This window comes from Rhinolophus hipposideros, assembly GCF_964194185.1.
Source record: "Rhinolophus hipposideros genome assembly, chromosome: X".
In the NCBI taxonomy this organism is placed as follows: Eukaryota; Metazoa; Chordata; class Mammalia; order Chiroptera; family Rhinolophidae; genus Rhinolophus; species Rhinolophus hipposideros.
In genome coordinates this window covers 2,005,988-2,032,485 of record NC_138046.1, presented here as the reverse complement: position 1 = coordinate 2,032,485, position 26,498 = coordinate 2,005,988, and the positions used below count along the sequence as shown (strand labels likewise).

Here is a 26,498-nt window from a genome sequence, read left to right as displayed (position 1 = left end):
CAGCTGATGGCCAACTAGTCACAGCTGATAGCCATCTACTACCTGAGCCAGCACCTTTCCACATGAGGCTGAGAGCCTGGAAACTGCTCTCTGGGACTCTGTCCCCACACTGGACCTCTTATTTTGTCCCTAGCATTTTCTCGTTGTGGAGACAAAGCCCCAAAAAGCAGTTTCCAGGCTCTCGGCCTCACATAGAAAGGTGCTGGCTCAGGTAGTAAATGGCCATCAACTGTGATTGGATGGCCATCAGCTGTGGCTAGTTGGCCGTCAGCTGTAACCCGTGAGCCATTGGCCACTAATATAATTGCTGTGGCTACGCTAGCAAAAAGAATGGGGGCTAGCAAGAGCGGATTGCAGAGAGGTGGATGCCGCCGGTGAGAATATATTGGTTTGACTCCCCTATCTATGGCTCCGTGGGTGTTCCTTTTTGGCCTCACCATGTCCTGCGTTCTTATGTGGGGAGCGGGAGCTGAGACCCTGCCGGACGCCCTGCATGACTTGTCTTATATAGACATCTCCTGAACTAAAGTGTAAGAAGTAGTAAGGTCATGAAGAAATAGAATGTAATCATGTTTTTATTTGTACCATGACCACCCACCCCATCTCCAGCCCAGGTTTTAGTATAAGGCTGGGCACACAAGAGGTTATTAATTAGTACTTGTTAAATGAGGATCATCTCTCCAACATTTTGTTAATATTTTCTCTTATACCTGCTTTTCTAGTTATTCTCTCATTATCTTATATTGCTGCCTATGAAGTATGCATCTCTCATGACTCCTCTTATCTCACAGAAACATCTATTCTCCCTATCCCGTCAGACATTTTAGTTATGTAATTCCCAAACTATTCAAACCTTTTTTTTTTTTTAAGGAAGGCAAAGCTCACAGTGGCCCATGTGGGGATCGAAATGGCAACCTTGGTGTTATCAGCAGCACGCTCTAACTCTAAACAACTGAGCTAACTGGCCACCCCTATCCAAACCTCTTAACGTCGCCAATTCTACCCCACTCCTCTACTTCACCCAAGTATAGTTAAGTCACCTTAGTTCAGGTTTTGACCACATCACTTTCCATCCCTTCTTCCCATGCTCAACGACATGATCAAAACTAGTTTTGACTTCCCACACAACTAGACTCTTCCTTCATCTCATTCCAAACCTCTCCCCAAAACCCACCTTGTGTACCAAGCCATTTCAGAACACATTGGGCAGGTGAAAATACCCATCCATCGAAAGTTCTGAGTTGACTCACTTTTCTGCCTGCATCAAAGCCATTCGAAAGAAACAGATTTTATCTCAATGGAGGTAAAAAGCCTATAAAAGAAATAGTGTTTGTAGGTGGTGTGTGGGTGTCTTGGTGCAGGGACACAAGTGCACACGTTGTTTATGTAACATACAGCACAGGTACACACACACACTAAATCCATTCTGCCCTATTTGACACAAGCTTACAAGCCAAATCTGCTAAATCCAATGCAAACCACAGGTACTGAGTCCTACAGCTACCTGCTACAAGTGCATTACCTGTGTGACAAAGTCAACTGCCAGTTGCAAGGACAGGTAAAGAGCACTACAGGTAGCTAGGGTTCTGCTTTCTTTAGAAATTTAAGTGCAAAACTGACTTACCACCTCAGGACACTGACCATGTTGTATGATTTCTTCACAATACCCAGCATATCCTAGACCCTAAAAAGTACAGGACAACAGAGGCGTGCTTCACAGTGGTTTAATATGAACAGAGTTGAATATGACATTGTCTGACAGAAGAATGAATAGTCTGCTGAATCAAAGCCCCGAGTCAGGATATATACACAGCAGAAATGGGGCCTCAGGCTCTCAGCACTTATGCACAGTCAAAGAAGGAATCTCTAAAAAAAGTAACAGAGGAGAGAAATCCAAAAGGCAGCAACAACAGCAACGTTGGGGAGATGGGAAAGGGAGCAGAGCCTCTCTCTAGGGGCTGCTCAGCCCCTGGCACAAGCCAGATTCAGCAGCGGGACCGCTGATCTGGGTCAGGGAACATCAACACTTATGTGGAGTCCAAACCCATATGCTAGTCTGTCCGGTCCTAGTCTGTCCCATGAGGATGTGGTCCTATCAGAATCGGTAATCCTTTGCCCCAAGACCCTGGATAGAGAACTGCAATCCTTCAATGGGAGGGAGACTAAGCAGAGCCCCACTTCTCACCTGCCTCCAGAGTTAGCTTGCTCCCATCCTACACCTGGACCACGTGACGGGCCCCAGCAAACTAACCACTACCTCCCAGACAAGGCCAGGAAAGTTGGCGGCCTCAAGAAGCTGCCTGAGACTGCAAGGCCTGGGAAATCCATAGCCAGCTGTGAGCCCTAGCTCAGCGCCTGGGACAATGCTGGAGTTCCGAGGGAAACATGTGTGGCCAGTCCTGTAACCCCCGGGAGCCCCGCTGTGTGGTTTGCGCATGTGCTTCTGCCCTTTGGCAGTACTAAGTGAGAGGGTGGAAGGGAGAATGGAAGTACCTAGAAAGCGACCCACTCCCACCTTCAAGGAGCTGCCCCCAGCCCTCAAGCCACCAACTGCAAAGCTAACCATAGGTAGCCAGGGCTTGGGGAGGGGGAACTGCAGGCTCAGACTGACTCACCTGCTGGGAGCCCTACTGCCTTAGGGCTTCCTTCTGACTCGGAGGCAGCCATGATGGGGAGCCCAGAAAACCCACACACACCCTGCTCCATATGACAGACTGCTCGGACTCTAGGAGGGTTACTGCCATGAAAAGCATCAAGGGAGAGAGAAAGTAACAAAGGAAAACTCTTGACAAAACTGGGAACAGGCCTAGAGAAAACAAGAAGAGATTTTGCGTCTCTACCACCCTCCCAAGAAGGAAAAATTTCATGCAGGTAGGAAAGGCAGGGTTTTTCCCTGCTCATCGTTCCTGGTTAAACCTAAGAGTAAGAAAAATCCCCTGGACTCGCGGCATCGGTTCGTAGCCAAGTGCCTTGCCAGCACCAGGCCCGCCCCCCACCCCCAGCTTTGCCTCCTGGTATGGGTAAACCCCAAGAAACTGCCTTCCAGCACAGTCCTCCCACCCACCCCCCAACCCCAAGCAAAGGGCATCTGCCTGTGGTTTCCCGCCCCTCCTCAGAGAGAAGGACCCCAGCACAGAGCCCACGGTGTAGTCAGGTACCAAGGAATACAATGGCAGACAGCGTGTCAGACCAGGGGATGGGCAGCCGACTTCAGATCAAACAGAGAGAGAGGCTTAGTGTAAAAACCAATGTTATTTCAGCAGGAGAGCAGAGGGCAAGTGGGGAGAGGGGCTCCTACTGGCGCACCTTCCCGGGGACGTAGCTCCTGTCAATGGCCTCCTCCTGCAGGAACATGTGTAGGCAGCGTTCATTCTGAGCGAGTGGGTGCCCAGCGATTCTGGAAAGAGGTCAACATGGTTAGCAGGAGCATTCGAGATCAAGGGGAACTCGCAGAGAGACAGGGCTATGGACAGGGGAGGAAGGGCAAGGTCAGCCCTGAGGTCCAAGCAGGCAGAGGACTTCGGCAGGGCGTCATGTCGATGGTGACAAGGTAGCAGAGAAGGCGGCTCAAGAGGTGAGGAGGGAGAGCCCTGGACACACCCAACCTGCAGCACCTTCCCAGCTTCTGCTCAAAGGAGTGGAGTCCAACTGCCCAGTCCGCCCACCATACAATCGGCACCACGTCATGTCCCCCATTACAGAAGAGGTGACAGAAGAAACACACAGGAGGCCCCTGCCAGACAAAGGAGCAAGAGCAGCCCCCAGCACCTTGGCTTACTTGTTAATAAACTGTTCGAGGCCCTGCCTCCTTTCTTCGATGAACGACTCCTCAAAGATCCCTTCATCGCCTCGAAAAGGGAGCTGCCGCTTCAAGGCCTTCCCAGGCAGTGGTGGTACTACAATCTGCAGGCAGACGCAAAATGGCAGCCACTCGGGAGAGCTGACAAGGGAGGTGGGGGTAAAGCCTTGTGCACCTCATTTCCTAAGGCACACGGTCCACAGTCCCACAGCCAGCAACTTGCAAGAACTGACCACAAGAACAGTCAGGACGGCCCCATCGAGGGTCAAACCGACTGTTTCTGTGGGAGGGTAGGCTCACCATCTCAAAAGACAGGAAAGAAACTGCAAACGCTCCTCACTCTCGTTAACACTCCACTACCACCCCAGACCCAAGCTGGGCCTCTGCTGACACTGTACTTCCCATGCTTAGCACCTCAACGAGTTAAGCTGTATACCTGTACTAGCCACTAAGTCGAATCAGACTTTTTCTTGAACTTACCACCACTTTCAAGTTCCAAAGGTTCTCACCCACACGCAACATACTGGGACTTGGTAGGCAGACTGTGCTCGCCCTCTCCGTCGCCTTACAGATTTTATCGATCTGCTCTTATGCCCTGTCAGCCCATGTAGATGTCCTCCTCCAGGAGGGCCACACCGGGAGCGGGGCCGTACCTTACTATCTCGCTCCAGCTCATTTTTGAGCCATTCAAAGTCACTGTAGCGCCGCCGTACGCAGGACTCCTTCAGCTTGAAGATAGGCAGGTTTGTCTACAGGGAAGGCAGAAGGAGAGAACGTGGTAAGGAACGTTCAGCCTGCGGTGGCTGCCTGTCAGAATCACATGGACAGGTCCCAGTGAAGTAGCTCCTACAACCCTTCAAAACACCACCAGGTGAATACCAGTCCTTACCACATCCAGCCTTGTCGCAGTTCAAAGGCACTTGCTGCTTAGAATGCTTCCCACAAATAGACTTGAAGTTGTATGTAAATATGTATGTACAAGGGTTTTCATTGCATCTTATTATTTGTAATAATGAATGTCCATCAATAGATAATTGCTTAAATAAATATGGGACGCTTGTACAGTGGAATACTATACAACTGTGAAAAGAATGTGAAAGAGATACGTGCCGGTTTAGAGATATATTAAGCATTAAAATCAGAACAGTACAGAATAGCTTGCCTCCATTTGGCTTTCAAAAGGGGTATGTTTATGTGTACATATTTATGAATATTTATGGAAAGGTACTGGTAACAGTGACTGACTTTGGAGAAAAAGATTAGAGAACTGGGAAGGGTGGGAGGGTCACATTTTTCATTGGACAATTTGAGTTTATCATGTGCCTGTATTACATTTTTAATTGAAAAGTGAATTTAAGTTCCCTGTAAAGGAGAGATAAGCGCCTCCAAGGTATGGCTCTCTCTGCTTTTCCTGTCCAAATCCTCTCCATTCTACAAATGCCAGCTCACGTCCCACTTCCTCCAGGAAATCTTTCCCGACAAACACCAGCTTAATTTATTGGTCTCCCTCTCCTCGGACCGTTTTATTGGTCTCCCTCTCCTCGGACCGCCTATAGAGTTACACTGTAGTATTGCCCGGACCACTATTGTTTTATGCAACCTGTTGAGTCTTGCTGCCTAACTAAACTATAACGTCACTGCAATCAGTACTCCTGCATCCCCCTAAATGCACACTATGCAAGCTACTCAATAAATACTCAGTTGATTCAGAGGCCCTTTGTATCTGTTTACCCTCTCCTTATCCCGAAAGTGGAGCAGAAATAGCAATTATGTTAGGTTGGCTTAGCGTAGCTCACTCCCTGATATAAACCAGCCGATTCCCACCTCTTAATCACTGAGCATTTTCCCAAGATTCTAATGGCAACATGAATCCCCAACAAACAAAAAGCCCTTATCCTCTCTCTTGTCTATGACTTCTAAACAGAAATGGCCAACTACACGTATTAGTGCTGACTGTACTTCCGACCAGCTAATTTGAGAAGTAGTCCCTCTCCTTTCTCCACAGCAGGGCAGGAGTGGAGCCCCTAGGAGCTGTGCTAGAGCTTCGCAGTCCTCTGTGCATCGCACTTTGTAGTCCTGAAGTCTGCAAACGGTCTTGTCAGGATCCAGGTCTAAGTCATCAGAAGCCCAATAACTGGTCAACTTACATTAGTTACTATTCTACCTGGGACTGAAGTCCAAGGAATGTCAGTGGGTTGAAGTGGAGTGAGCTACATGTAAAGTAATACTTTATTATCTAAACTGTTCCTTAGAATAAGAAACTGAAAACAGTGGTTTCTTCCGAAAGAGGAACCTCTGGAGGGCACAGGGAGGGAGACTTAAATTTTTATAGTACATCTTTTTTGTACCTTTTGAATTTTGTACACTTGTATGTATTAACTATTCAAGAAAAAGCATTACAGAGGACGTTCTCGGAATCCTGCAAGAAATACATATGTGTATCAAATCGTCACATTGCCCACCTTAAACTTACACAATGTTACCTTTCAATTATCTCGCAATAAAGCTGGGGGGAAATAATCCTACAAGACAAGAAGCCCTTCAGTGTCATCTGATTCTAGATTTCCACCACAGTTCATTACAAATGCTGTGATCCCCAAAGAGCAGAACCTTAACTAGTCGGCTTTTACAGAAGCCAACAGAAGGATCAAGGAAAGAAAAAAAATGCTGAGTGGTTTCTTCCAAGACACAAGAAAACCACCCACTGCCATTCTGTAAACTTCCTCCTTTGACTCAGATTCTTTCCCTACCCCCACAGGATGCTGACAGTTACTGGCCTTTCATCTCAGCATCTACTGTGTTTCCCTGAAAATAAGACCTAGCTGGACAATCAGCTCTAATGTGTCTTTTGGAGCAAAAATTAATATAATACCCAGTCTTATTTTACTATAAGACCAGGTGTAATACAATGTGATATAATACTGGATCTTATATTAATTTTTGCTCTAAAACATGCATTAGAGCTGACTGTCCCGCTAGGTCTTATTTTGGGGGAAACACGGTAGCCATCTAAGGAAGGGGCTACTATGTACTAGGACAGTCTCCCAGCTCCAACCTACAGATCACCTGGGCTCTGACCAACACAAAGTCAAGGAAAAGGAGAGAAGCAAAGTTCAAGTCCAAAGGACAACTGACATTTGAAAATTTCCATACACATCATGTGAAGTCACCAGGACACCTCTCCAGACTCCTCATTTCTTGGGGGGATGGGAGGGGGAGAATTCTTTCCTGAGCAAAATGAAAGAGAACAGCTTCAGAAATAGCTATTATACAAAGAAAAAAAGTCAAGAGGCATCTGCTTCTGCCATTCACAATGCCTGACGCCCAAAGTCCATTCTCTGAATCTCATGCTCCTTATAAGGCCTACTGTGACCACTTAAAGCAACTTAAAACTAAACGATTTTCACCAATTTTTCCGAACATAGTTGAAAAAAATTGTAAAAGCCTTTATATATATATATATATATATATATGTATATATATGTATGTATGTATATATATATATGAACAATACAAATGAACTCCAAACCCACAGAACCAGGAACTGCCCCCAGCCCTGCCATCACTATGCAATTGGAAATTGTGGAAAGGACTGATGAAAAGCCTAGTGGGCAGAAAAATTTTGTACGCTTCAGTTTTGCAACTAAGCATAGCCAGAGAGAGTGAAGTGTAGTGGAAAGAATATGATGGGCTTTGGAGTCAGGCAGGCCTGGGTTCAAACCGCAGCCCCGCCAGTCATTAGCTTCGTGTACTTGGGCAAGTTCGTGAAACTGGATTCCTGTTCAGTTTCCTAACTGTAAAATGGCGTTTTTCTAAGCGTTTAAAAACTAAAACCTGGTTCAGTGCCTGGCACACAGCAGTCACTGTTATTAGAATGCCTGAAGTAGAGCGTGATCTCATTCATAATCCCTAAGGCCCTTGGGTAGTGTCCCTAAAGCCCCCACAGCAGAGTCCTTACACTGAACAAGTTATGGCCAGTCCTCCCCAGGTAATTACGTTCTGTACCACTAAATGTTCCCAGCCTTTATGATGTTTTGAGGGCTCTAACTTCCATTCTTCCCCAAAGAGATGATTTCAAGTAGTTCTTATCTATGTAGGTGAGTTTTTCTCATTTTTTCCTATTCGCTTTTCTTTCTTCAGTTTGGGCTTTGGCAAACTTGGAATTTGCAGGCCATCATTTCGCAATTAGATTTCAATGCCCAGGGAGGAGCACATGCTCTCATTCATTCATTCAAAAATGAAAGCACATACACTCTTTTAGGTCTTCAAATGCTGTTTGAGCAGCATGCTGTCCACAGAGAATATTCTGGCCCTCTAGTCTGAGAAGAAAACATAAGGAAAATTAGAAAATGGTTCTCAAACTTTTTTGCCCGTAACCACTTCGACTGGGCAAAAGAACCTGCAAACCATGTACGCTGTCTGCACATTCCATCGTTGCATTGTGGACTAAGAACTAGAGAATAAAGTCTTCTGTGTTGTATACTGAAGAAGACACTCCTGGGGCAGTCCTGAAATGTCATATACTAAAGTAACTAGAAACCAGGGTCTAAATCCAAATGGTTAATCTAGGACAGAAAGGGCCAGTGGTCATTCATATACAGGAAACCCAAATGAGAGCCAATAAATACTGAAATAAGCGTTATGGACACTTGGAATCTAAAGGATAAGCACAGGATGAGAGAGCAGCGACTGACAATCCACCAATCACAGTGGAAGGCCTGGTTTCACAGTGAGACACAGCATGTGGTACCCGAGAAAACCTAAGCAGAAAACACTTCTCTCCTTCAGATGCTAATTCTACACCAGTCAGGGAAGCACTCAGTCTCCAGGAGACTGCCTTTCTGATTTCGCTCCACCGAGCCCACTGTCTGCCTTTCCTGGAGTCTACCTTCCTTCGCTTTAATCAGGCTTTGCCTAACTCCATCATCCTAGGGATGGAGACCCCCTCGGAAAAAGCCGGGTAGGGCCTCCCTGGTCTCTTCACAGTGACTTCCCACCACCCAGTTAGTTAGGGGCCCCAGCGACATGTCGCCTCGGCTTTCCATGCCCCAGCCTTCTCCCCACTTTCCCTTCACTCCTCTGGTGTGATCACTAGTTCCTTGAATTCCTTCCTCCGATCTTCTCCATCGTCCCCACCCTATCCGGCCATGCTTCACTTCTTGCTCAAGGGGACTTGTTTGCTCTCACCCGGTCTGATGTCCCCCTCAGGAGTTTTCTGTACCCTCGGCCCACAATCCCGTCTGCAGACCCCTCCCCAAACCTATTCAGCCCCGAATCCCCAAAGGACCCCTTCAAGCGTCTCCACTGTTCGTCGCTCCTGTGGCAACCCCCCCGCCCTTCCCGGCCCGTCGCCAGGTCCTCCCTCAGCTGTCTCCCTCACCCCGTGACTCACCCGCATGCGAACCTCATAGGTGGTGAAGCGCGCGCGGCCCACGCCCACCGTTTGTGGATTAAAGATGTCGATCTCCAGGAAGTTACTTGGCGGCCCGTAAGCGTCAGTCAGGTCCTGCGGCTTCGAGTTAAGGCGCCGAGTGTCAGCTACGGCCGTGTCCGACATCTTTCCGAAGGAGAGACCGAGGCCGGGACCGGGGAAGGGGGGGTGGGGGACAGAGGCCGGAGGCAGGAGCGCGCACGACCCCTCCCGCTTGCAAAATAACCAGCCAACCTACAGACTGCGGCGCCGCGCACGCGCGCCCACGCACGCACGCACGCGCACGCAGGCTCCCCGGCCTCGGGCCCGGCACCCTGTATAGCGGCCACGCTGACGGCTGGGAGTCCCGTAGCATGAGGCCTCATTCAGGCTTCCGGGCGGTGCTTGTGGCTGCCCCGGAGCCTGCATCCCCGTACGTGCCCCCCGTATCCCAGGAAGCACTCCAGCGGGATCCGCCAATCAGGGCTCCTCAACCCAAGAGACTGTCTTACACCGTGTAGCAGTCAGCAGTGGGCACTGCCCTGCGCGCTGGAGTCCTACAGCGATAGGCCGAAGCCCTGGGACCTGAATAAGTTAGGGTTTGCGCGAAAACAGAAGGGTGGCCTCCGGAGGGTGAGGTTCCAACAATGGCACTGAGAACCTAGAACGCAGCCGTGCCACTGATAGTTTCAATTCATTCCACACGCAACTGAGCACTCAGTGAGCATTGTATGGTGCCAGGAAAGCAGTGAGGATAGCGTAACAAAGATGACTTCTCATTCTCACTTCTTGGGAAAATTTGGGCATATCTTCATCCTCCACGTGTGGCCTCATAAAAGTGAAGCCAAGCTGCACTCAAATACAGAAAACTGACGGCCTTTACTTCATACCTTCTATCTCGACTCTGCAGAACTCCATACTTGGCACTACTCTGAGGTTACCTGCAGCCTGTAATGGAGATACAATATATGTCTACGTGAGAATGTCTATAGAAACATGAATATATTATTAATTTACACATGGCCCACATGAGGCGCAGTTTTAAGTCATCCTTTTTCCCTCCCCACACCAGCCTTGTGCTAAAAAAAAAAAAGAAATATATATATATATATATATATATATATATATATACACACACACACACATATACGTGTGTATATATATATACATATATATGTGTATATATATATATATATATATATATATCCATCCCATATCACTGATGGCTGAAATTCTTTCAACAGAGTACAAGGCTCTATAATTTCAGAATTAAGTTATTTAATTCCATATAACCAATATCTACCAAGCAACTACTTATGTGCCAGGCACCATACTAAACACTAAAGCCCTAGATTTCAATAAGAGAGTCACTACCTTCAAGGAGTTAACACTGTAGAAAGAGAGACAGGTACATAAAATGAATATAATGTGACAAATACAAAATAAACGAACGTTCAAAGCAGCACATAGGACTGGAGGAATTAGGGAAGGCTTCCTGGAGAAGAAAACATCTGAGTTTGACAGACATGAAAATACGTAAAGGACAAATAGGAGAGGAAATGGGGAAATGTAATGTTTTGCAGAGGGAATAACATACAAAGTCATCCGGGTAAGATACAGCATCATATTTTTAAGCAATTATCAATTTTGACAGGGTAGGTAATAGAACTGCTTAGACAGGCTGGCTGGAGATGGGCAGATGAGGGTGATCCTTCTATATTAAGCTCTGGCTTTATGATGTAGACCACTGAAGCGTCTTCAACAGGAAGAAACCATAATCAGATCTGTGTTTTACAAGCATTATTTTGCAGGCACCGCAGAAGATACATTTGAGTCAAATGTAACTAACCATGAGAGTATCGCCAATAACACTTGGAGCCAGGTGGTGTGGTGGGAATGGAGAAAAAGGAAGAGATGGGACTGAGATGGAAGAACTAAAGAAGATAGGACTGGAATCTGATTAGATACTGTGGCAGTATAGTATAGGGCTAAAGAGTGGGAGCTATTAGGCTGCCTGGGTTTAAAAGCCCTACTTCCTAGTTGGGTAACTCTGACCAAGTTACCCAAACAGTTTCCCTCATCTGCAAAATGGAAATGATAACACTAAAACCTACCTCTGGAGCTTTTGCAAGAATTCAGTGAAATAGAATATGTGCAAATAGTAAATCTTCAGTAACTATTAGCTATTATTATTACTTGAGGGGAGAAGGAGGACATTGAGAACGACTCCTAGTTTTTCGATTTTGGTAACTAGGTGGATGCTGGTACCACCAACCAACATAGGAATTACAGAAAGAAGAGTGACTTTGGGAGGGAAGACAATGAGCTCAGTTTGGAGAAATCTGAGATGTCTGTAGGACATCCAGGGGGAGATGTCCAGCAGGCAGCTGGAAATACTGGCCCGGAGCTCTAGGGTGTGACCAGGGTTAGATAGAGATTTGAGAGTCATCAGCATGTGTGGAAGCAAGAATGTGAAGAGGCAAGCAGAGGAGATTTCAAATTGTTAAAGGCAGGCAGGGTTGCTGAGAGTGTAGATCAGCTCAGTTGGTTGGAGCGTGGTGCTGATGGCACCAAAGTTGCCAGTTCGATCCCCGCGTGGGCCACTGTCAGCTGCGCCCTCCTTAAAAAAAGAAGCAAAACCCTGTGACCTCAAGAAACTTGTAATACTGGTTGTCTCTGGAGAGAAGAACCGGAGAACAGGAGTCAGGGACAGTAGGGAGAATTTGTTTTCATTTTCTTCTCACTTAAGTACTTTTATATTTTAAAAACAGTTTTACTCTTACTGATCAAAACTTTTGACTCAAAAATTTCACTTCCAAGAATTTACCCTGAGAAAATAATCAGATACTCACATAAAGATACCAGAATATGGATCTTATCTTTACAAGTAAATAATTGTTCATTTTATACAATGGAATATTTTTGTAGCCACTTTTTTCTCATTTGTGAATTTGTTTATATGAGAAGTGTTACAAAGGAGTACTGGGTTCTCTACTTTACGGACATTGTACCTCAGCCACTTCCATCATAAAACCCAGTCTCTTGTGTAAATGGCCAAATTCAGGATTCTCCTATGTGTCTATTTAAAATAATGCTCTATGCTCATTGATGTGGAATGATGCCCATACAAAAGTGAAAAAAGCTGGTAAAAATATCATAATATGATACCATTTGTATTATTGAACATGATATATCTACATACAATAATTTTTAAAGACTAGATGGATATAAATCAACATGTTAGCAGTGGTTACCTCTGTGGTGGCGTTTCAGTTGGATTTTATGTTTTTATTTAGGAGTTTTAAAACAATGAACGCATGTTGGTTTTTTTAATTCAAGAAATAAAACTATTTCCCTTTGACAAAAGAAAATTAAAGGACAGGGCCAGGAAGAGAAGCCTGTGAAAGAGAGAAGGAAGGAGTGGTCAAGGAAGGAGAAAGAGAACCAGGAGACAAGAATGAGCTGAAGGGGAGGAATAAAAAATGTTTCCAAACGGAGCAAGTAGGTGGTTAACAGTGTTTTAACACAGTAGAACAGTCAAGTAAGATAAGGCCTGAGTGACGTCCACTAGATTTGACAATGACCTAAATGAGAACAGTTTCAGTAGAGCACTGAAGATAGAACCCAGATGGCAGAACACCGAGAACTAAACCGGGGCAGAAGTGGAAACATTTAGTAGAGACTGTTCTTTTGAGAAGCTTGCCTAAGAAAGGAGTGTTGTAGCTAGTGGGCAATGCAGTGTCAAAGAAGGATTTGTTTTTTTGTTAAAGTGTTTACAGCTGGGGGTGGTGGGGGGACTTCATGGAAAGTGAGAAGTTGAATATACAGGTAAGTAAAGGGGTAAGGCTTAAAATCAAATAGCCCTGAGGGAATTGTGCAAGTTAAATTCACAATGAGGTGTGAAGGGGTTTTTTTAAAGAGAAAAATGTGATAGGGTGGAGAGAGGAGAGTAGAGGGTACTGGGCTAATTAAATCCTTTGCAGTAATAACAGTGACAGCTGTTACCAGCTGGCGTGCGCGCGTGCGTGTACACACACACACACACACACACACACCTTTTGCTCTTCACGAGAGGCAAAGAGCTTCACAGTTACCAAGTGATGTTGGGCAAGGCAGAGTTATCCTTTGTACCTCAATTATCACACACACACACACACACACACACACTCAATAGCTGACTCAAATCTCTTGGCAAACAGGTAATAACATCAGAACTTGATGTGAGCAATGCCCATCTTCCTTGACCACATTCATTCTTTGTCAAAAGGAGTCCAGAGTGAGAAAAAAAATCTAAGAGAGAGATTTAGTATCCTTACATTGGAAGGAATCTCATTAGTTCCTCCTCCTGCCTGCAGGCAATACTGTACCTTAAACAGACAGCTATCCATCTTCCTGCCCTTACATTTTTCCAAAGGAGATTGCACAAGCTCCGACCCAACAACTCAACATTATGCAACCACGCTGACAAGAACTTCTTTCTAGTCTCCATGCCGACTATCCTGAGGAAACAGCAAATCAAAAGCCCCTATAATCTGGGGTGTTTTGTGTTCCTGGGAACAGGGGTCTGGAACTGCAGGGAGGGAGGAAGGGAGGGCCTGAGTGTCAAAGAGGTAATGCAGTGAGGAAAAGCAGAGAGCAGACTATACTCCAGGGAATGTGGACCCAGACGTTAGCTGCCCTTCTACGGAGCACACTCTCCTTCCGTACCATTAGTGACCTCCCCTTCTTGAAGTTCATTTAAACCTCAATGTCATCTGGCACCTCCGTTGGGCTAGTCTCTACTTTACATCCCTTCTGAGCTGTCCTGTGGTACCCTCCCTATGTTGAGGAAGTGTCCTTTAAATACTCAACTTGTCTACTTCAGTTGGTCACTTGTCCTTATTTTCCTAAAGTATCTCTGGATCACCTAGGGGTGAGGGGGATCTGGGAAAAAGTGGTGTGGCCTAAGTGTGTGTGTATGCATGTTTATTGGAGGTTGACACAGACCTAACTCTTTAGCTGACAAGAGGCTGGCCTCCAACTTCCATACAGGTGCTAGTTAACTATATAGTGACTTATCTAGCAATAGTTAAGACCTGGAAAGATAATGTTGCAATTAGCCAGCCTTCCTCCCTTAATAGTGGCTAACATTCATTGAACAATGACTAGGTACCAGACACTCTTTTAAGCACTTTACTTTTTTTTTTTTAACCTCGGTTAATCCTCAAACCCATCCTATGACATCGGTGCTGTTTTTATATCTGCATTTTACTGATGAGGCACAGACAGATCAACCAACTTGCCCCAAGTCACACAGCTAATAAACACTAAGCCAGGATCTGAACATGGACAGTCTGGTTTTGGAGCCTAGGTTTTTAAGCTGCCTCTCAAAGAAGATTCTTTGAGCCCTGTACACCACCATAAAGGGAGTAAGATGGGAAATATATATTAGAAAAGGAAAAAGGAGAGAAAGACACCCCCCACCAAGAGTGCATATGGTAGAATTCGGTGGAAGATTACTAACAACTGCTCAGTAACATTCTCGTGTAAGCCTCCTACACGTTCTTCCTCGGCTTGGTCTTCAGCCTCAAACCTTTGGTGTTGAATTCTATCTTTTTAACAACTGTGAGAACTTCAAGCCTATTTCATTTCAGCCCATCCTTGAAAGCCCAGTGTGGGTCCCACATCCTCCATAAAAGCTCCATATCCTAATCTGTACATTTATGTTTGTTGACGGCTTTATTGTCTGCAGTGTTCATTTGGCTCTGACTCGCATTCTTAGGTAGCCTCGTGTGCATTTAAGTCTCATCTTACCAACCATACTGTAAACTCCTGAAGGGAAGAGAGTAAGACTTCTATTCCTCTTTCATCTTGCATCGCCCATAATGCCTAGCGTGGTGTATTGCAAATACCAGGCTCTCAGTAAATATTTGTTGGTTGACTGATGGATTGAAAAAGGTCAGAGACTACATCAAATCTTGGTTAACCCCCACATCATGTAGTGAAGAACTATGCACTCAATGTGTACTCAATAAACATTAATAACGATGACAAAATCATTCAAAATGTCTTTATGGGGTTTCTACAGTGTATAGAGAATGGTGCTGTGGGGGCACACGTGAAACAGAAGGCACAGCTTTTCCCTTTGAAAAGCTTCTCTTACTGCTTCAGCGTACACTCTTTTCTCGGAGTTCCTGCTGCCTTTGAAATCAGAACTAGTTATCACGCAATTGTTTTCTCCCCCATTTTGTGAGCTCCTTGAAGGAAATGGCTAGCACTATGCTGGGAACATAAGAATCACAGAATTGAAAGGGACTTAGAGTTTTCCCTATTGTCAGGCTTCCCACCAATGCAAGGATCCCTTTTGCAACAGCCCTGACCCTGCTCTTATTTCATTATATGCTCCCAGTACCACAAATGAACTGAAATAGGAATCACAGGACGAAGGGTAGGTTCAGGGGCTAGATGATGAGTTGAATTTTGACTACATGCAGTTTCACATGATTGTTAGGCAAACAGGTATAGACAAACAGCTGAAATTCAAGTCTCAATCTCAGAAGAGAGGTCAGGGCTGAAGATAAAGACTTGGGAGTCTTGGGCGTAGAAGTGGTAGTTGAAACACTAAGATTGAGTAAGACTGCCAAGGACAAGGGAAAAAAAGGAGCCAAGGACAAAGTCTCTGAGAATTCCTCTACTTGGAAAATGGGAGATAAAATCAATGAGGTGAAAGAACTGGAAGACAAAGGAGTTTTAAGGAGAGGTTGGTCAGACACAGAGGAGGATGGAGCAAGGAAGTCGAGAGGATAAGAATGAGAAAAAGTTACTTGGTCTGGTGATTAAGAAGTCAGACCTCTGATGATCTTGGAGAGAACAGTCTCAGTGAAGAAGAGTCTGTTTTTCCTTACTCTTGTTCCCCCTAATGCCTAGCACAATGCCTGGCTCAATACATATTTATTTGCTGAATAAGTGAATGAATGGATGAACGAATTGTAGTTCCTGACCAAAAACAAGGAGGTAATAGGGAAAAGGGGGGAAATAAACAAAGTAGCCTTCTTTTTCCTCTGAAGCAAGAAGGGAATATGGGTGATAATATAGAGAAATATTCAGGTGAAAAAGAAAGAGGTAGAGGGTTATGATTTGCCCCCAAAATATGAAGTACGCTCATCTGAGACTCTATCACGGGTTCCGTAAGATCACAGGTTCCATTCTCGGTTTGTTGGAATAAACGCTCAATAGATAACAACTAACAACTGTAAACACTGGACAAAATGCGCGTGCACACACACAAACACACACACACGCCCCTACCACAAAGCTCCAGAGAGTGAACGAAAGCAGGAGGGTATTAGAGGGAGGTTGGGACTTGGAATTCAGGATCATTACGGGGGTAAGTTTCCTGTTTTTATGACTTTAGCCTGTGGGCAGGCTGCAGTCACTATCCACACCACTAAAACTGTATTAGGAAACCCTAATCTTTTTAGCCTGAAGAACTAGAGGGCAGGGCCTGGAGCAACCACAGTCTCTAGAAAGTGAGGGGATATCTCAGAAAGAGATCCTGAGAAAAGGAGCCCTAAATTATTTCTATAAATGCTTCCCAAGCCTTCTCCTGAACCACACATGCATCAGGCACACGCAAATCAGCTTCCATGTAAGACTGAAAGAATGGAACTGAGATTTGAATTGCCACCCATCACAGACAAGGCAGAGTTTTCAGTTTTAATCTAACCAAGTTAATTGCCCACTGAAAGAAATACCTCCACACTATTCAGAGCAATATAATAGGATCCAAAGTTTCCACAACAATGTCCAGGAAACCCTCTAAAATTATTCAGTATGTGAAGAGTCAGGAAAAGGTGACCCATTCTCAAGGGGAAAGACCATGAAGGGAGCCCAACCCTGAGATGATGATGATGCTCAATGAGGAGAGAAAAACACCCCAGGGATTAATGAAATGATAGGAAACCTCAGCAGAGAAATGGAAAATATAACAAAGAACTAAACGGAAAATCTAGAACTGAAAAACACAATATCTGAAATTTTTAAATAACAGAGAAAAGAGTCAATGAACTCGAATATATAGCAATAAAAAGTACCCAATCTGAAAAAAAGGGAGAGAGGATTGAACAAAATGAACAGAGCCTCACAGACCTGTGGGACAATATTAGAGGTCTAAAATATGTGTGAATTGAGTCCCTAAAGGGGGAGAAGAGAGAATGGGGTCAGAAACATCATTGGAAGAAATAACGGCTGAACACATCCCGAATGTGGTGAAAGGCATACATTTACAGATTCAAGCTCAGCAAAGCCCAAACAGGATAAATATGAAGAAAACTGCACCTATGTGTATTACAGTCAAATTGCTAAGAACCAAAGATCAAGAGAAAATCCTGAAAGCAGCAAGAACAAAGCAACAGATTACAAATAGTGATTCAAATAGCAATGGACTTTTCCCAGAAACTATACTAGAAGACAGCAGAAAAACATCTCCAAAATGCTGGGGAAATAATCACTGTCAACCCAGAATCCTACGTTCAATAAAAATACTCTTTAAGAACGAAGGCAAAATAAAGATGTTTTCAGATAAAAGAGGGTCTCTCTCTCTCATGCTCATAAGCCTTTATTCATGCTGTTCCCTCTGTCTGGAACAGTCTGTCCCCCAGTCTTCAGCCTGCTAACTCCTAAAATCCTTCACATCTAAGCTTACATGCCACTTCCTCCTGGAAGCCTTCCTGATCCCCACAAGTCTAAGTTAGATGCCCCTCTTTTATTGCCTATTGCCCCCCTCCCTGATTTGACGGGGGCAATTGCCCCACCTATTGCCCCCCTCCCTGATTTCCCCAACCTTAGGATTTATCGTGCTGTATGAAATTGCTTGTTTGATTGCTTGTGAAATTCACAAGAGTATATGCTCCATGAAGGCAAGCATTTTGTTTTTCTCATTGGTGTATTTACAGTGCCTGGCATATAATAGGCACTCAATTCATATTTACTGAATGGAGGAAAGAATTCTGACTCCAATTTGTTTTCTTCTCTCTACTACAGCAGGCTGTCATCAGGGAGATGGACATCTTGACACTGCTGCGTGTCAAGTAATTCATTCCTACTGTACTCTCATAAACTGTATGGAGAAATCTACTGTTTTCTGAAAAACTGCAGCTTTCATTGAATTATCATTCTCCTGTGATTACATGGCTAATTACTGTTTGGGGACAATCTACTTAACAGAGATCCTTGGCAATTAATGCTGTGAAAATCCTCATTTTAATACTTTAAAGTAAATGGCTAGCAATATGGAAATGATTAAACTATGGTACAGCCAACTGATAGAATGTTAGGCAGGCACTAAAATTATATTTATGAACCTGTGTGACCATTTAAAAACATCCTTACATGTTAAGTGGGGGGAAAATATATAAAATCAAACACATAGTATGATTACAACAATTTTTTTGTTTGTTTTTTGTGTGTTGTGTTTTTTTAATCTATGTAGAAGGAAAAAATAATACTGGAAAGAAATGGAGTAAGACATTAACCATAGTTTTCATTGGGTGATGGAACTAGGAGTACTTTTAATTTTTTTCTGTATTTTACAATTTTTCTTTAATAAGCATGCATCACTCCTATAGTGGGCAATGGAGACTTTCTTTTTTAAAGGTTTAAAATAGAAGGTCTCAGCATAGATAGGAGTCCCCTGGTACACCAGAACCATAATCACAAGTAGCACCGGACTGTATTTAAGTCTCTTTTCTCTTTAACTTATATCTTAATGGCCTGATACCACTTATGGATTAAATGAGTACATGACTTTGTTGAAGGATGCTGTAAGAATGACCTCAGGAAAATAAGGGGATCAGCAGTGGAAACTGCCAGAGGCTGAGGGAGAAAGAGACTAAGCAGAGAGATCAGACAAAGTAAACATTAAAGAACAGGAAATGGGAGGGGGAGGGAAAGACAAGAGGATAGGTGGTATACTTTCAGACATAGGCGCCCATATGTAAAAGAGGAGCTAGTCATGGATTTTAAGAACAGGCATAGCTAGCATATTTTTCATGTGATTTTATTATTGTCTGTATTAAGTGTGTCTTTGTGCCTCGTGCCTATTTCTCCTAGGGGGTGGCTTGTGTATTTCTTCAGCTCTCATGTGCTGTCATATCTGCCTGATGCCTGCCAGAGAAGATCAACTGGACACTAGATCTGGACACTGTGGAGCCTACCCGGGGAGCCAGTTGCATAACCACGTGCCTATCTATGTGAGTTATAGATTTAGCAGGCTATGTGGAACAATGAGGAACCTTCGGAGTGATAAAGGGGATTTGGATGGGGATTCAAGAGTCCCAGAGGCATTAATGGTAAACAAGAAAGCAGATAAGTTTTCTTTGGGTTTAAACCCCATTTATGACACACAACTGGACTAACTGAACAATGCTGGCTCGTAGCCAAGACCGTTTTCATAAGATGCGTATACTATTCTGTTGACTTTGTGTACTACCTCTGTCTCCTTGAAGCTTTTACTAGGCCAGTGGGATGACCGGGAGGGGATTTTAGTTTCTTAAATGTCAAGTGAGGGTGTTGGGATTAGAAATGAATTTCGACACGGTCTGGTTTGAGTACAGTCATTTCCCAGAAAGACAGGCTTTCTAGCAACCTTGTTTTTTCCATATGACAATCCATCTTTTAACCCTTCGGGAATCCAGGAACAAGGAGACTTAACCTTTAAAAGAAGGACATGTAAAAGGACCAATACAAGATCTTAGCGTCATCAATTGTCTTAGAGCTCCTGATGTCATTTGTAGTATAAAAGACTGTGGCTTCCATTACCCTATGCTAGAGTCTTGCACCATCCAACACAGGAGCCACTAGCCACACGTGACCAAATTTTAATTCATTTAATTGAAATGAAATGAAAACTTCAGCTCCTCAGTTGCCTGGACATATTTCAAATGCTCAATAGGCATGTGTGGTTAGTGACTACGGTACTGGACAGTGCAGATATGGAACGTTTAAATCAGCACAGAAAGTTCTATTGGATAGCACTGTAAATTTAGGATGGTTACCTGGGACAGGCATCTCTGCGTCTGCCTGTAAAGTGACTTATTGTTTCTTACTTCAGGTTGTCTCTTTACATTAATGTGCTCAGAGTGATACCGGAGAAGTTGAAGCAGTAAAGCAGACTTATTAGCCCTCTGGCCTCCCCTCCCCCGCATACACAGATAAGAATTCTCCTTTAGGGAAAGGCTAAATAAAATGTGGTGTATTCATTAAATGGAATGGAATGCATGCAGCAGTTAAAGGGAATGAACTAGATTTATCAATAAGGATAGATCTCAACAACATTTTTGTGTGAAAAAAAGCCAGTTGCTGCATGTAATCATTTACTGCACACAAAACAACACCACATTTTTCCTATGTAAGAGTATTTTTTTAAAAAGGTCTAGAAGAACACATACCAAACTCATGACCATGGTAACTTCAGGGACGGGGGGCTCGGCAGGGGGGAAGGTAAGTGGGATAAGGGACCAATGGGACTTTCAGCTTTTTCAGCCATGTTCTCAATTTGTAAAGGAAAATATAGTCACATGTTATGTGTATAATTACAATTATTTAAACAGGACTCCAGTTTATATACACAATATGACTATAAATATGAAAAATTGTGGTGGTGGAAAAATAAGGGAAGGCCCCAAAACCCTGATGATAGTTGTGTTAAGATGGTGGGATTGTGGATAACTACTTTGTTCTATTTCTCTGTTTTTGAAAGCGTTTTTGTTTTGTGGCTATAATGTTAATACAATAAAATTTTTAAATAACAAATGAATCACCTTTATGCAGCTGACATAGTATTATCAGTATGAGGTGTAGTTAAGAGGCAGTTGGCTCTGATATATAATTAGCGCCAAAAGTAACGTCTCAACATCATTTCTGTGAAAATTTTTAATGGTCCTTGGTGACAGTCTCCAAAATTCAATTTTTCAGTATAAAACCCCGTTCTGCAGCTAATTCCTACTGGCAAGCACCCTGGGACCCTACAGTTCCTAAAACCAGAGACGTTCCATTGGAATATTTACAAGACTTCTCTTCCTATGCCCAGGCCACCTGACTGTTTATGGGCTTTGAAAGTTGTTTAGATCAAAAATCCCTCCTCTGTGGTATGGAACTCAGATCCAAAGGCCGTTTGCTTCCTAGGGGAAATGTGGCTTCACCTGCACCCTACCTCCACGGGGATATGAGGTAAACTTCCACACAGGCAACCGTGCTGGTCAGGCTTCTCAACTTTCAAGGCAGAGTATTAACCCTGTCACCCAACCACCTGTTCGTCTGGCTTCCAAAACATATGGCTCCCGCCTCAGTCAACAACAGAGCTTACCGACACTTCTGGCCTTCATGAGACAGTAAGTGCAGTCAGCCTCTGAGGTCCTGTCAAAACTCTGGCTGTGAGAAGACATATTTATGCAATATGTTGTAAGGGACGTTCTACCCACCCACTCCTTTAGGTGGCATTTTAAGTTGTGTCTTCAGATCAAGTCAGAACACCAGAAGGTTACGTGCCTGCGCCATATTAGCTCTGCCCCTGCAGAATGCTTTAATGTTACACCCTTGGCTTTTGGCCAGGGTAGTTACAAGAAAGTACTATGAAAATCTCTTCTGTGTGCGTTAGGAGGCTGTTACTGAGGACACTGTCCCTCACGTTAATCCCACAGAGAGACTTCTTATGGAATTTGGTGCCAGCAATGGACCATTAGGTAGCTGTTAAAAATTGTAATTCTGGAAGACTAAATATGAAAATGTGTTTATGATATGTTCATTGAAAAAAACAGAACATAAAATGGCATATAGACTCTAATTGCAGCCATGGAAAATTATTTGTGTCTGTGGACGAGGACTGAAAGCTGATAGGGAAAGATGAAAAGTGTATGAGGGCAACGGGATTCGAAATGTTTTGGTTTTTTCAGACAGTTTTGTTTGCTAGAGCCCAGTCTTTTCAATTGGGGGAAAAAGGAATTTCGTGACAGGAAAATCTGTCTCTCTTGAGGAATTGCTGTGTATCTTTCTTTCTGTTAACAAGAATTGTGGATTTTACTGTGCTCCCCCTTTCCTCTGCCTGCCCCAAAAGGTGAATTTAGTTCCCTCTTCCTTTCCATGCCTTTGATGTTCTGTTTCTATAATCTTATGAGATTTGTACTCTTTTTTTTTTTTTTGGTAAAGTGCCTCTAATCCCTTCTAGAAAGAGGCAAAACATGAAGTATTTTCCCCCCTTTAAAAGTTATACACAGTCATAGTAAGTTGGAAAACTATAAGAAAGTTAAAAGAATAAAAGATAACCACTGTTAACACTTTTTGGCATTTCTCCCTATCTTTTCTCAGTGTGTTTTAAACAAGATTATGAGCATTTGCTCTTTTTATGTAATTTTCAGATATGTTTTCATGTATTGGAAACTTTCTGGTAAATATCACGCCAGGAGGACTTGCACACCAGCATCCAATTTATGTGGGTGTGAAGTGAAAGCTCTAGGCTGCCTGAGGCCTAAAGGGCAATCTGGGGTCTTGTCCCCCACATGGAAGACCCCAGGAGACAGGGTTTTAGAGCTAGCACAGACTTAGAGACCATCTACCACTACATTCTCACTTTACAACCGAAGCCACCAAAGCCGGAGGAGGTGACCTGACTTGTATAGGCTCTGGAGTCACACTGCCTGGATTTGTCACTCTGCCCCTACCACTTAGTAACTCTGGATCTTAGGTAGGTCCCTTTACAACCTACCTAAGTTGCATGTTCCTATGTGAAAGGAAAACAGTAACAGCATTTAGCTTGCATACTTATTGTGTGGATTCAATCAGATGATGATTCGTGTAAAGCACTTAGCACAGTGCCTAACACAAAAGAAAACCTCAAGAAATGTTACTTATTAATGCTAGTGTAATTTTATCTTTATGCAACCAGCCAGAGACAGCTAGGGCAAGGACTCAGATCTCCTGACTCAATCTAATGCCTTTTTCACTGCATCGGACTGACTTCCAGGGGCCGGGAAGGACTGAATGTTGCACTGAATTTCCTAGTGGTACCAACTCAGATATACTTGAGACTAAGCCTGCCGACTTCAGTCTGGGCTGCACTTGACACGAAAGCACCTAGCCTGGGGTCTGGAAAATTATAAACTCATAAGGAATGTTTACTAACTGAAAAGATGTTTTAAAACAACTGGGTTGGGAGGATGCTACTGACTTCGAAGAGAAGGACTAGAAATCTTTCACAGAAACATGGAAGGAAGGACCTAGGGAAGAAGGCGACTAAAAATACATATGTTTAGACACATCTGTGAAGATCCGGGACAAGTAGAGCGGGTGCTTTCTGAGACTCCTTGAACTTTTTCATTGCTCTATTTGTTAACCTTCACATATTTCCCTGTAGTTATTAGCAAAAATCCTATGCAAACCCTAGGTGGGGGGCGTGGGGGGAGTGTGTGTTTTTCAGAGCTGGGCAGGGAAGGAAAGAAGTGGGGAAATGTCTATCTTGATTCAAATTAATAAAGCTGGTTTGGCAGCAGGCTTGTGGGGGGGTGGCACCCAGGTAGAAGAGTGGGTGGTGGCAGTGAAAGAGGCCAGAAGAACCAAAGCCCTTCAGGAGGAAAAAACAGGTGGTGAGTGGGGAGCCAGTTGAGACCATCAACTCTGGGATCGCAACTGGGAAAAAGGCCTGTGCCCCCCATACCCTGCCATATCTGTTCATAATTTATGACTACAGTGGGTTTCCAGGGGCTTCCTGTTAGACCTCTCTACTGACCAGGCTCTCTTCTATTTTCTAAAGTGACCCTGCGAACTCTCTCTCTTGACTAATGTATATTCTAACACTCTGACAGTAGTAAGATGAATAACCCTGACCTCTCTGGGTGCATGCTTTAAAGACATGCTGTTTTCATCCCTCCACAGGTCCTTTAGCTCACCCTCCTAAATCATCTGGTCCTGTGGTTCCTGGTCATTTTTCTCCATCCGGGGTTACAAGGTATACTCTCATCTTAACAGTAAAAGGTCAATAAGCATTTGTTGATTGCAGAGTTTATAATCTACTTGGGGCGACCAATATGCCCTCATGCAATGAAAAGCTATGTAACCACAGCACAAAATTAAAGGATACAAACTAAGTTCACAGAGGTTCAGGAGATGCCGAGTAGATAGTGATCTCTCAGGTCGGACTAGTCGAGGAAAGTTCCCAAGAGCATATAAGTTTTGAGCACTGAATTGTAAATTTAAGGAGGTGATGGACATGAGTTGGTGGAAAGGTGGACCTTTTCAAACAAATGCACAAAGGGAGACAATGCGAGATATGAGTCAAGCAAGGACAGGTGCCTGCCCCACCCACCCTGCCCTTTCCTTGTCTCAGAGGCTCCGTGTGAACTGCCACCCACCTGTTCAGTTAGCAAAGAGCCCCCTGTGACCTCGTACCCACCAGGTCTCTTCCCTATCAAAGTCACCATTCACGCAGCACTTACCAGGTACTCCAGGCTGTGCTGCGGGAAGAAGAAACACTTGCAGGAAATGGCTGCCAGGCATTGTGAACAACTGCGTCCCGTCTCTCTAGTCTGGACCTCAGATAGGAGGAGTACATGGTCCACGACTGATGGAGGACAAATCCTGTTGGAATAGAAGGAGACAGGAATATGAAGAAGCAACGTGGTCATGTTACCGTGAGAGACTAGTATCACTTTGAAGGCCCGATGTGCTGCCGCCTCTGAAAAATCCTGCGTTGTACGGAAGGCTCTCCTGCCAGGAGGAAGGCCTGCTCACCACAGAGCGACACTGCAAATGGTGTAGCACCAGGTGCTCTACAGACACGTTAAATTATAGACCCACCCCCAGGAGCTTGCCGTCTAACAGGAAAATTGGGGCTGGATAGGCAGAACATACACATCATACATTTCTTTTTTTTTTTTTTTTTTACATTTCTTAAAAAGCTGTCAAATGTACAAGTGCAATGTCATTCAATTCCTGGTCCCATTTATTCGACCAACATTCACTGAATATCTTCGATGTGATACCGAGTTGAAAAAGGCAGAAAAGGGGACGGTATTTCCAAGAAATCATGTGAAATTCTGACTTGTTGGAACTTAGTGTGCCCAGTGAAAGATGAAGCAAGAAAGGTGGGAAGTGGCCTGACTCTGAAGAGACCTGCGTGCCTTGCTAGGGAGGTTGAACTTTAGCACATAGGCAATGGGGGAAATCAAAGGAAGTTTTAAGTAGGGAAACTGTGTGATCACATGGCCGTGAAAATGATCCCAGTTCTGCCTCCTAGCTGTGTGACTTTGGGCAAGTCACTACATCTTTTAGCATTAGTGTCTTCGTCTACAAAGTGGGATTAATGGTCGTACCCATCTCACAGGGTTGATTTAAGGAGTAAATGAGCTTGTGTGTAGGTAAGGCAATGGGCACAGCGTCTGGCACATAATAGGCGCTCCGTACATTTTAGCTGTTAATATCAGGAAGGTTTCTCAGAAAGGTAACTTTCTTGGCAGTACCAAACATCCAGTGCGGGGGGGGGGGGGGGGGTAAAGAGTGATGGCAGAAGGTCCGATTAAGATGACACTAAAATTTAATCCAGTGACAAATCAGATCCTGAAAAGGGATTTGGATGTGGGAAGCTAGGGAGAAGAAAAGGTGAGGGGGGGTCTAGCTAGGGAGACTGGGTAGATCAGGACACCCATTTAGGAAATTCAGACCTAAGGGTACCCAGCGGATAGGGGTGTGGGTGCAGAAAGACATCGATGAGTTCAGTTTGGGACCTGTTGAATGAGAAAGGCAACGCAAAGATGGGAACCTGGAGGACATCAGTATTGAAGGAGAGACCAGAAGAGTCAGTGGAGAAAACTGATTGGTCAGCGGCCACACAGTCAGTGTGAACTGCGTCTGGGGGATGGAGAGAGGTGGGGGTACACTATCATCAGCTAACCTTTGGTTTATGTTAGGCAAGCCCGTCACCCAACTCCCCAACATGCTTACAGCCTGTTTTCTCGTCAGTTCTTTGCTTCTTGCTTCTCGGTTTTCTGCCTCTTGTAGAGACCGCGCTGTTGTTGTTGTTGTTGTTTTCCTTTGCCCTCTCTTAACTGAAAGAGGGAAAGTTCTAGCATCTCTCAACACGATCACCTACGATACCCCGAATCTCAAGGAAGGGGGTGGGAAGGGGGTCAAGAGAGGGGTGGAGAGGGGATGGGGAAGACCATGAAGCAAGACGGGAAATGTAGTCCTCAAGCGTGAGCGGGATGGCACGACTGAAGAACTCGGTTTCCCAACTGGCTCTCCAAGCGCGTGCGCAGATGGCTG

General features: G+C 44.4%; 1 protein-coding gene across 2 annotated transcripts; it reads right to left on the bottom strand.

Annotated features, from left to right (window-relative positions):
• Positions 1–1,710: 1,710 nt before the first annotated feature.
• Positions 1,711–26,475, bottom strand: SNX12 (sorting nexin 12). 2 transcript variants are annotated; one of them, XM_081042789.1, is made up of 6 exons: positions 26,178–26,475; positions 24,674–24,815; positions 9,192–10,157; positions 4,453–4,548; positions 3,779–3,903; positions 1,711–3,397 (listed from the first exon to the last, which is right to left on the bottom strand). In XM_081042789.1, the coding sequence occupies exons 3-6, from the start codon at positions 9,354–9,356 to the stop codon at positions 3,295–3,297; spliced, it is 489 nt and encodes a 162-aa protein (XP_080898915.1). In that variant the 5' UTR covers positions 9,357–10,157; positions 24,674–24,815; positions 26,178–26,475; the 3' UTR covers positions 1,711–3,294. The 2 variants fall into 2 exon arrangements, with proteins under 2 accessions (XP_080898915.1, XP_080898916.1); XM_081042790.1 differs by lacking the exons at positions 24,674–24,815; positions 26,178–26,475 and having other exon boundaries at positions 9,204–9,486.
• Between the last annotated feature and the right edge of the window lie 23 nt (positions 26,476–26,498).